At 26.3% G+C, this 12270-nt stretch overlaps 2 protein-coding genes across 3 annotated transcripts in view; one reads left to right on the plus strand and one right to left on the minus strand.

Moving 5' to 3' along the window:
- Positions 1 to 41: 41 nt before the first annotated feature.
- On the minus strand, positions 42 to 2230 carry LOC135928730 (zinc finger MYM-type protein 1-like). The gene is made up of 3 exons (XM_065465185.1): positions 2186 to 2230; positions 1850 to 1915; positions 42 to 1198 (listed from the first exon to the last, which is right to left on the minus strand). Exons 1-3 carry the CDS (start codon positions 2226 to 2228, stop codon positions 42 to 44), a joined length of 1266 nt encoding a protein of 421 aa, XP_065321257.1. The 5' UTR covers positions 2229 to 2230.
- A 4750-nt stretch (positions 2231 to 6980) lies between these two features.
- The window catches only part of LOC135929126 (3-hydroxy-3-methylglutaryl-coenzyme A reductase-like), a 38291-nt gene continuing 33001 nt past the window's right edge, over positions 6981 to 12270 (plus strand). For both annotated transcript variants that reach the window (XM_065465640.1, XM_065465641.1), the window contains exons 1-2: positions 6981 to 7229; positions 7273 to 7384. In XM_065465640.1, coding sequence (XP_065321712.1) covers positions 7062 to 7229; positions 7273 to 7384 — 280 coding nt within the window. In that variant the 5' untranslated portion in view covers positions 6981 to 7061. The remainder of the gene's footprint in view (positions 7230 to 7272; positions 7385 to 12270) is intronic.

The raw sequence follows: 12270 nt of genomic DNA on the forward strand, positions 1-12270 counted from the left end.
AAAGATATCTATAATACATAATAAAATCTAATAAATTTCAATTAAATCAAAATCTTTTTACGTAAACTGTTCCGGATGTCTCTAATTTCACATGCCTCAGTTATCATCAAATTCAGGCAATGTGAACTGCAGTGAACATAAAGAGCTGTGCTATAAAGCTCTCTAATTCTTGACTGGACCCCTTTAACATGGCCACTCATCGAGGGAGCTCCATCGTACCCTTGGCCTCTCAGTAGATTTAAATTTAAATCCAGGTTTTGAAGTGATTTAATAATTTGATTAGCAATCGTTTCTGACTTAGTGTCAGGTAATTCAATAAATTGAACAAATAGTTCCTTCATTTTATAATTACCTGATTCCATATCAATAAACCTTATTGCTATGGATAGTTGTTCAATATTACCAATATCGGAAGTTTCATCCGCCAAAACACTAAAAAATGGTGATGCTTTGACTTTTGAAGAAACTTCCTTTAATATAAACTGATTGCATATTGATATTATTTCATTTTGAATAGTGGGACTTAGGTAAGTAGCATTTTTAGAGGAGCTTTCAAAAAGCTTTAGGTAGTTGTCATTATTATTACATAAAAATTTCAATAATTCCTTGAAATTTCCTTCATTGTGAGAAGGGGATGTAAGTGTTAGGGGGCCAGGAGATATCCTATGAGCTCTTAACGCCAAGCCCTGCCTCCCTAACCAAATGACAGCATCAATAATTATAATTATTCTTGATCGATTTTTTGTAACAATATCAAAATTTTTTTTATTCAATACATTGGATATTGATATCTTTTGATTCATTGAGATTTCTTTTAAAGAATCCATTATCTCACAGGAATTAAGATGATATTTATTTTTTTGATGATAATTAAAATTTTCGAGCGCATCTTTCCATCTTGTGTACACCTGACTTACCAATGTTTTGAGTTTTTGTAACCCATTTCCAGCATATCTTGGGGAAAATATGACGCAAACTTTACAAAATGCGCCCTTTTCATCGGCTGAGTAAGCAAGCCACTTATATTTGTTAAGCCAGGATGCTTGAAAGGTTAAATTTCTTTTGCCCAAGGGCAATGGAAATTTATAACATTTGTCAGGTATCCAAATATTTTCAACAGCTAACAATTTTTCATTATCATTTTTAAAATGAAAATTTAAGTAAAGTGAAACATCTTTTTGAGAACGGTGTGGTGTTTCTATATTTTTTTTTAGATTTTAAATGATATATTTCAATATGAATTTCAATGTTAAGAGCTGAGCAGCACAAGAAAAAAATCTGGATTATAAAAAATGTATCTCAGATATATATCAAAGTTTCTTAATAAAAATTTAAAGACAGATACAAGTAGAAGGAAATTACTATAGAATATTATTACCAATTTTAATTAATATTTTTATATTTGTAGGATGATTTACACTCATGGAAGTGAAGAAGGTAGTAATATTTAAATTATGAAAATAAGTTCCTAAATATTATAAGCTGCCCAAGATTGTATATACAAAAGATTTTAAGAAAATAATTATGTTCTTCACAAATAAATAATAAAAACTGTATTTTATTAACTATTCTAGTTTAATTGGTAATGATAAATCATCTGTATCTAAGATTCATTTTTTCACAACAAATCTGTATCTAGATTATTTTTCTGGAGGGCCTGCCCAACTCTGTTTGTATTGTAGATACAAGTTTTCAATACTGCTCAACTCTGTTTGACTTATAATGTACTACCTTTTGCAAAATAACTAAAATTATAACTAAATATCGTACATTGCAAAATTTTAATAACTCAAAATGAAAATAGTATAATTTACAAATAAAAAAAATGGAATTAAAATAAATACTATACCATCATTTGATGATTTTCCAGCCAAATCAACTGATAGCTCACATGCTTTTGTAACACATAATGTTTCTATTTTTAATTAAAAAATATTAGAAATTATAAATAATTTAGAATATATACCATCATTTGATGATTTTGTAGCTAACTCATCATTGGTTTCCCATGGAGATGGAGTGGTAATGGTATGTCTGGTATTTCTAATTGCAAGATTTAAATAAAAGATATTGATAATACCATTACCTTCGAACTCAACTGATGGCTGATTTTCACTAGCAACATCCATATATATTTCTAATTCAAATTACATAACTTAAATTTTATAAATAAATTAATATATACCTTTTTCTTTTTGTTGTTGACAAAAAAATTTACGGATATCCATATTTAAAAATTATAAAAACTTAAAATTTACAAACAAAACAAACTATCTAAATAGTTTAAATTTAAAAATATATATTTAATAATTAAATTTATAAATATCTAATTTAACTATGCTAAGCCAGAAAATATTTACAAAATATCTTTATTGTTATTTAATATTCTAATTTAACTATGCCAGAAATTATTTACAAATACAATATATCTTTATTCTTATTGTTGTTTTCAATACTTCTCAACTCTGCTTGGCTTATAATGTACTACCTTTTGAATAACACAAAAAAATGACTAACTTTTAAATATCGTACATTGCAAAATTTTAATAACTCAAAATGAAAATAGTATAATTTACAAATAAAAAAAATGGAATTAAAATAAATACTATACCATCATTTGATGATTTTCCAGCTAAATCAACTGATAGCTCACATGCTTTTGTAACACATAATGTTTCTATTTTTAATTAAAAAATATTAGAAATTATAAATAATTTAGAATATATACCATCATTTGATGATTTTGTAGCTAACTCATCATTGGTTTTGGCATGGAGTGGTAATGGTATGTCTGGTCTTTCTAATTGCAAGATTTAAATAAAAGATATTATAAATAATACCATTACCTTTGTCATCTGAGGATACAACGAAAACTAACTCAACTGATGGCTGATTTTTACTAGCAAGAGCAACATCTATATCTATATATATTTCTAATTCAAATTACACAACTTAAATTTTTATATACCTTTTTCTTTTTGTTGTTGACGAAAAAACTTAAGGATATCCATATTTAAAAATTATAAAAAATTAAAATTTACAAACTATCTATATAGTTTAAAAATATATATTTAATAATTAAATTTATAAATATCTAATTTAACTATGCCAAGCCAGAAAATATTTACAAAATATCTTTATTGTTATTTAATAAATTTAACTATGCCAGAAATTATTTACATACAATATATCTTTATTCTTTTATTGTTATTTAATATTTTAGTTCATATAATTTATATATATTCTTAAACGATGTGATCATTTAAAATTAAAACTCCTTTTTTTATAAATATATTTCATTGTGATATTCATATTCATATTGTATTATATATAATATATTATCTTATTTCTCTAAATTGAAACCGTTTTTTAAATATAATTATTCGCAATAAAAAAATAATAATTTTTTATTTTATAAAAAAAAAATTAAAAAAAAAAAAATTTTATCCATGGGGGGGGGGGGGGGTTTCGACCCCCCCCCCCCTTGTCTACGCCACTGTTTTTCTGCCATTCCCTTTGGCGTAAAAAATGATGTTTGATGTAAAAATTTCATAGAATCATCATTAAATCTTTCGTTAAACTGCATAATAATTAAATCGAGTGCAGCATAAAACACACCTATTTTAAAGCTAAAAAAAATTTCTATATTTAATGATGAAAGTATATATACCTCTCCTTTTTGGATTGTAATGTTTGAAGTCTAGAACTTTCAAAATCAAAATGTAGATTTCTCTCTTTCATAAAATCTTGCGCCTTTGAAAAAACATCCAAAAATTCAGTGTTATTATCTATTAGATTAAAAAATAATTAAGACAATAATTTATATTATACTTCTCAAATTAATCAAGCAATCTTTTGTCAATTAAATTTGATTTATAGCATACCCTATATCCTTCGAAATGGTTTGCAATTTTGTACAAGCCAAACTTGTTATCAACAATAATTTATCCAAAACACAAAGTGATAAGATAAAATCAAATCTTTCTATTCTAAAGACTATAGCACTAGCCATAGTGGAAGTGGCAGGATCTTTAGAATCCTTTAAATTTGTTAAAGCTGCCCTCAAGGCATCATAAAGTTGAAAAAAATTTACAATAGCTTTAAATGACGATAGCCAGCTTCTAAATAAAAAAAACATTTAAAATTTAAATAAATAAGGAACTATTACCGAGTGGTATTCTTGACGAGAAATCGTTGCGATTTTTTCAGATCATTACACTGAAATTTTTTGAGTACCTCATATCTTTTTACACCATTAAAATAGACATAAATCTCATCTAGTATTCCTAGAACATTTCGAAGTTCTTTAATTGATTGGCATAATTGAAGAACGATTAAATTTAATCGATGACAATAACACCAAATAAAAGCTGCCTTTGGCGCCTTTGCTCTAATCAAGGCTTGTACACTGATTCTTCCACTCATGTTTGAGGCGCCATTATAACTTTGCCCAACTAGATATTCAAGGGGTAAATTCCTCGAGCCAAGTTTGGATATTATATTATGCTTTATATCGAGACCTGTGGTATTTCCCGTACAATATATGTCAATCAGTCTTTCAACAGGCTTCGGCGTCTCACTATTTTCAACATATCTTACTATCAAAGCTATTGCTTCTGATCATCGTATGTGGCATCAACTATGATTAATAAGCACCTGTTAAATGTAATCTCATTTTGAATTTTTTTTATAACCATATTTTTCATGGTTTCAATGAGATTGCTTATGTTATTATATGATAATAGGTTTGAATATAATTTCGTTTTTAATCCCTTATTTTTTTTATCCCTTTTTCTTTCTTCATTTTGCTGTATATACATTTTTAGTATAGGTTCAGAATCTGCACTAAGCTTAATAAGGGCCATCATATTGCCTTCTTGTTGCCTGTTCCCCCAGAAGGCTTGGTTACGAGATATTAAATAATCTAAACATCTTATTATAATTCTTATAATAGAACGGTTATTATCTACACATTCTTTCTGAGGTGTTATAAATTTTAATATCGAATTTTTATTATGAGAAAGCCTTCCATAATCGGCCATCATATGTGCCTGTGAAGATTCATGCAGAATAATATCACGATTAATATTTTGCCATTTATCTAGACCTTCACATGTCCATTTTGAATTTGCGCGTGGACCACCAAATAAGAGACATCAGTGGCGTAGCTACGGGGGTGGTTTAGGGTTTGGACCCCTCCCAGAGCAAATTTTTTTTTTAGATTATACGTTCAAAAGACTTAAAAGTTACTTTATATCAAATAAATACCATGAATATTTATATTTTTCTAGTTTTGATGTTCGTGGAAGGATAATATATTACTATTGAAATTATTCTGGATAGTATTATTATAAAATCATTGAGATAATCTACTAAATTATAATAATATATTATTGCTGCATTAACTATATTTATTATATAATATCGAAGATATTGTTATGATTTTTAAGATAAACCCGACCGAAGGCCGGGCAAAAGGGCCGAAGGCCGGGCAAAAGGGGTCTGGGGGCGAAGCTACCAATCTTATATATGTATGGGCCCCCTCTAAGGAAAATTCCTAGCTACGCCACTGAGAGACATGTTAAGCAAAATACTTTATACATTTTAATACTATAAGAAATCCAATTTCTAGGAATTTTGCTATTGTCAATATTGGTTAATATTTTTAGGCATATTTTAAAATTGGAAAAATAATTTATGACAAGAAATTTCGGATAACAAATTTACTAAACATCGACCAAAATTTCTGTCAATATATTAAAATTAAATATTAAGTGGGGGGGGGGGGTCTTATTGTTACATTTATAAACCAGAAATCACATGATCATAATGGATGTAAAAAAAAGTACCCCCACTCAAATTTACTGAAGCAGTTGCTTCGCCCCCCCCTCGTTGTAGGGGCCCCTGACCCAATCGACCATAACAGATCCAAAACTTCCCAGGTGCCTCATAGCTATAGCAATGATGTATATATGCTACTAGATTGACGATCTTCATTGAATGCATATAAAAGTGTCATAGGAGTAAGTTGTACTTCAATTTAATAGTTTGTACATCAATTAAATGACATTAAGTGGCATTCTTATATTGATTAATAAGGAAAATTAGTCGATGTGCAAACCATAACATGGCCCTAGAGTTGATTCCTATCTATGGGCACTTTTAATTGATGTATCGCCAATCTAATCTAGTAGTATATATATAAATCATTGAGCTCTAGGAAATATTATTTTTAGTATTATCAATTTTATTTTATAGATCTCAAATTGCTAACCTATAAAAAAAGTCACTTAAAAGCCGCGCCCATTTGTCTAAGATTAGTTATACCCAGAATACTGCCTATAGTCGAATTCTTCCGTCTACCGTTCGTTGAGCTAATGAAAATTAATTTTTGAAATAAGTTATTTACAATGTTTCTATTTCCTATAATTTTTGTATTTTCAATTTTTGTTAATAGATCTTAAATCGCTAGCCTATGAAAAAACTCACTTTAAAGCCGCGCCCACTTGTCTACGACTAGTTATATCCAGAATACTGACAAGTTATTATGTTTATTTTATATAATTTTTGATCAATATAATGAAAATAATATTTTTGTTATAAAGTAAATTAGTCTTTTCATATGATATTATTATTAAATATAGATAATCTATATTAAATATTATATAACAAAAATTTATAAATATTTTAGCTAACTATATTGATATTAAATATTTCATTTTAATATGTAGATATTTATTTAATCTTAATTTGATTTTTAAATATAGATTATATATTTATTAAACTTCTTCTATGGAATATGAATTCTATTCGTCATTCTATAAACACACACTTTCGTGTTATTGAAAATAACCATTTAATCTAATGAATTTTGTTGATAAATATAGATTATATATTTATTAAACATCTTCTATGAAACTATGAATTATATACTGGTAAATCTTTCTTCTACCTAATACCTTTTTTATTTTAAATTCATTTTACCATATGATATGAAATGAAGAATAATTTCGTGACCAAGATCAATTTTATAATAATATTATAAAATTAAAATATCGTAGATGGTCAAAATTTTTTCTCAGATACTAGTCGCTCATGGACATTTTTGTGCTTCTCATCCTTGGGAAGTCATAGTTTCAATTATAACAATGACAATATGTTCTTTATCTATGGCGGTTTATGTTAGTTTGGATAAAATTTGCGATTATAATTATAAATGTCCTGAAATAGTAAGTTTTATTCTGCCTTATATAATATATTAAAAAATATTAGGATGAAAAGAGTTCAGATGTTATTATTTTAACATTTACTAAATGTGTAGCAATATTTTATATATATCTGCAATTCAAGAAGCTAAGGCGGCTAGGATCAAAATATATCTTAGGTAAATTATGATTACAAATTCTTTTTAACTTTTTATATGTATTGTAATAACTGTTAACCATAATATAAATATAGTCCTTTTGTTAATATTAATCTACTATGTTTTGATTGTTTTACTACAGTTATATATAAAGAACACTATTTTTATAAATTAAAATAAGATAATATATTTAATAAATCACTTAGTATTGTTATCATCAGATGATACTTTAAGTTTAACTCATACTCAAAAATGATAATTAAATTTCCTAAATTGTTAAAAATTTATAAAAGGAAAATTATATAAAATTTTTAAAACAATAAGAAAGAAAGATATTTATTTCTAATTTCTTTTAATTTAATTATAAATGATAAATAAAAAAGATTATTGATAAATTATATTTTTGCTTTTTTCCAATAAATATATTTCATTCAATATCAATATATTGGTGGTATAATCCTATATTGTATTAGTATCAGTAGCCTATTTGACAAAAAGGTGGTATTGGTGTATCTAGTGGATATCATCACGTGGTATCTGTTAATATTTAATATACTATCACATTATATAACAACTAGAGATGCAGAAAATATATGATAGCCTGGCCCATGCCTTATATAAAAAGGGAAATGGCTTTCCTAATACACAAAACATGATATATTGACATTAATGCTAATAGAGTTGTAAACATTAAAATAAAAATGGCTAATGGTTCTTGATTTAAATCAGCAACTAAATCAAATAAAAATAAATTTTAATTAAAGTATGGACTAAGATTATATCTTTTTTAAACTTCAGTTTAAGATTATCTTGCAAGTAAAGTATTCATGTTTAATGAGAACATGTCAGGAGATTGTTTAAAAATTAAATATTGATAAATCATGTTATATTTTGATATTCTTTTTAAATAAGGAGGGGATGATATATAAATATACATAGTTATTTTAAAAATATCTATCAAAATCAATACCTCAGATTATCCACACATTGCTGAATATCTTATATAGATTTCTCAAAAACTTATTGATAGTACACATAAATATCAATTGTTATAAGTTTTGTCACTGACATTGCTGCTAACATGACAAAGATGAGGGAGGATTTAAAAAACAAGAATAGAAATAATATGGTAATCTATGAATTAAGTGCTCATTTTTTTGAGTCTATTATCAAAAGACCAGAAAAATTACAGGATTTGGAAACTAGTAGCTAGTATTGTAAAAAATAACAGTTTGCAAATTTCAATCTAAAACTAGAGTGAGGGTGATCTCTTATCACTACAAGATATTTGTTGAAATTCAGTAGTAGAGAGTAGAGGTCTGGATAGGTTTTCGGCACACTAGCCTACCGTTCAATATTTTTAAAAATTTTAACTCACCCACCCAACCCCCTTATTTTAAAAATATGCACACCCACCCTTTAGTCAGAAATTCTTTACCCGCCCACCCAATATCCTAAAATTTTTTGCCGCCCACCCATTATATATAAAAATTTAAGACTATTCTTTTAATTTTTTTTAAACATCTAATAAAAAAAAATCATTTAGTTTCAGCACTTACATCCCCACAAAAAAGTTGCATAATTTAGGAAATTGCTATATTAAGAATAAAAAAATACCCGCTCACCCATAGTTTAAATATTTTTCTTAACCCACCCGCACGTTCCTTAAAAAATTAACCCGCTCACCCGCCCACTAACTTTTATGTGCAGGCGGTCCATAAACCCCCCAATGCAGACCTCCATAGACATGTATATATGGGATAAATTATTTAAAATATGTAAGAGTTATAAAAATAATATAGACATTGCAATAAGAAAAAAGGATGAAAATGTTACACTTAGGGTGGCTGAGGATATGATTGAAATCCTAAAACCAATTATTTAAAAATTTTGGAAAGAAATAAATCTAATATTTCAGACACAGTATATTGTTGGAAGAACTTACATAATTTTCTCACCACCCTATATTCTAATAAAAAATAAATAGCAATCAACTTTCTTTAATAAACGATATGACCAAGCCTTAACTCCTGTGCACCTCTTGTCTTATCTTTTAAAGCCAAAACATCCTTCAAATTTAATAACCAATGAAATGGAAAAGGCAATGGAATATGGTAGGCTTCTATATTCTAACGCTGTTATTTTATCAACCTTAATAAAGTTTTAAGCACAGATAATCGTGTTCTCAGATAATAATAATAAATAAAATAAAACCAATTTGACGGTGGGTGTCCCAATAAAATTTGACGAAGGATGTAAATATTCTAAAAATAGCAAAACAACTTTATAGCATCTATTATCTCAGTGTAGAGAGTATTCTCATCATTTAGAGTATTTCATTTGAAGCGGAATCGATTAGGAACAGAAAAGGCAGGAAAATTAGTTTTTTTTTATTATAAAGTAATTAAAAAATATTTAAAAAAATATTTGTAGATTTTTGTTATTAGTTCAGTTTTATGTTCAGAATATTAAATAATTTTCCAGTATATTTTAGGATCTGATATTTTTATACTATCAAAAATTAAGCTAGAATAGAAAATAAACTCAAGTAATTTTTTTTGTCTAACAAGTGTTGAATACTAGTGCGATTTTATGTTTTTTATTTAATAATTTAAATTTTGCCAATCTATAAGTCTTTATTATTAAGTATTTTGATCAAATATGATATATATATAAATCATTTTAAAATATTGATTTCAAATTGATTTTTATTGGCCGATCCTATTATTTGTATATATTCATGTAATTGTAGAAATAGGACTATTATAATTAATTCTTATAGAACTTCTAAAGCTACTCAAATTCTAAACTTAAGTTATATATTTATATAGGGAGGAAAAGTAATTAAAAAGGGATAATAATGCAATTTAAAAAAAAATGCAGCCACAGGCCACAATTTTTTCTCCCAAACTTTTAATAGAAACTTTTTCTTAGCCCAATACATGGTTGTTATTATGGCTCTACTCTTTGAACAGTTAAGTATAGCGGTTCTTTCGGTTTTTAGTTAAAGATTTTATAAAGGTTTTGTTCCATATCAGTTTTTTTTGAAGAAATTCATATCGGTTTGGTTTAGAATTTATAACGGTTTTTTATAAATTTGATTTTTAAAAAAAATTAATCATAAACCATATATATATTTATATTTATCCATAAAGATTATTTCTTATCTAATTAACTAGTAATTTGCCTAATTTATATTAAATGATATATAAATTTAAAAAATATAATAATAATCTTGATTGATATAAAGATAATGGCGATTTAATTGTAAAAATTTTAATTTAAAAAGGACACGAATTTAAAGGAAAATAATTTAAAATGGATTATTTTAAAAACCGGTTCATACCGGTTATTTATAACTGCGCGGTTTGCTCTAATTATATTTTCTTTATATCGGATACGGTTAAGAAAATTATAACGGTTCGTTCCGATTTTACGGTTCGGTTTCAAAGTCCTGGTTGTCACAATATCTGTTATGGAATTATTGAGCCAAAAAATATTAACATTATAAAATCAATAATATTTATAATCCTTCATATTTTACAATTAGAAAAAAAGGGATTATTAGCCATATATATATTGTTTGAACTTGGATATGGATATTTAATTATATGTTTTTGTAAGCAACATTTTATTCTCTTTAATGCAAATTAATAAACTTTACCATCTCTTGATGCTGCCATAATACAATTTTTAATTAATATATGTATTTAATATATATTTATTATATATATTTATTATATTTTTTATATATTGGCAAAGTAAGAAACATTATATATATGTCAGGTAAAACGTATATCATTTAAAATATTGTAAGAAGACTTTTCCCTTTTAATTTTTTTTAAAAATGTATTTAAAATCTTTATTTCCAAATTTAAAAAAATTACAATAAGATAAATTTTTGATTATAAAATAAATATCTTTGGCATCATTTATAAATTTAAATGATGAATCTTATTGAAACATAAATTATTAATAATTTAATTTCATAAAGTTTAAATTTTAATATAATATTTAATAATATTAAGTTAATGAAACCAGTGGATTATCTTATTTTAAGTTTTCAGATGATAACTATCCAATCTATATAATAACCAACCTTAATTTATAAAAAAATATTTAATGGTAATAGGGCAGAAATACCTTGGACAAAAAGACACTGGATAAAAATGTTCAAATTTTAATAATTTTTCTAAATGTTTAGGAAAAGGGGAAAGTTTTGAAAAAATTATTTAAACATACTAAAAAAATTTAAGTAGTGATAATGCACATCTACTATGCACTGTTTTTATAAAAAAAAATAATACATATATTTCGAGTGCTGGGGAAATGTTTAGATGTTAGATAAATGTATTGTTACACTGTTCATGGCAAGGCCTGATGTGGGATAGAGTTAATCTATGCATAAAAAGTAGACTATGAGAAATAGTTAGTTTTATAATTAGACACCAAACCCACTACATTCGATAAATTAAGTATATATTTCTTTACCGATCTACGCGGTTCAGACTAAGGCCTGATACCAAGCTCGTAGACCGCGCTAGTGGTTAGCCTAGGACTATGCAATCAAGATAAAGGTTGGTGCTTATATTAGATGAGGAGAGATACTAATTTTATTATACACTAAATCCACTACATTTCATATAATCGAATAGATACTTAGAACCGTGTAGAATCAATTAATAAATTTTTTTTAAAAATTTTCTTTCTAAATATTTCAAAATTTTATTAAAATTGCACTATTTTTGTTCGGGGCTTTCTTGTCCGAGGGTATGTTTTTGCGGGAATGTTTTTGTACCGATCTTTTTATTCAGGACATTTATGTCCGGGATCCCTATTTAAGAGCGCATATGGTTAGTTTGGGTAATGGTTAATCGGCTGAATACACAGGCACTTGTCTACCTAAG

Source organism: Gordionus sp. m RMFG-2023, chromosome 4 (assembly GCF_954871325.1).
Source record: "Gordionus sp. m RMFG-2023 chromosome 4, tfGorSpeb1-WG-v2, whole genome shotgun sequence".
Classification (NCBI taxonomy): Eukaryota; Metazoa; Nematomorpha; class Gordioida; order Chordodea; family Parachordodidae; genus Gordionus; species Gordionus sp. m RMFG-2023.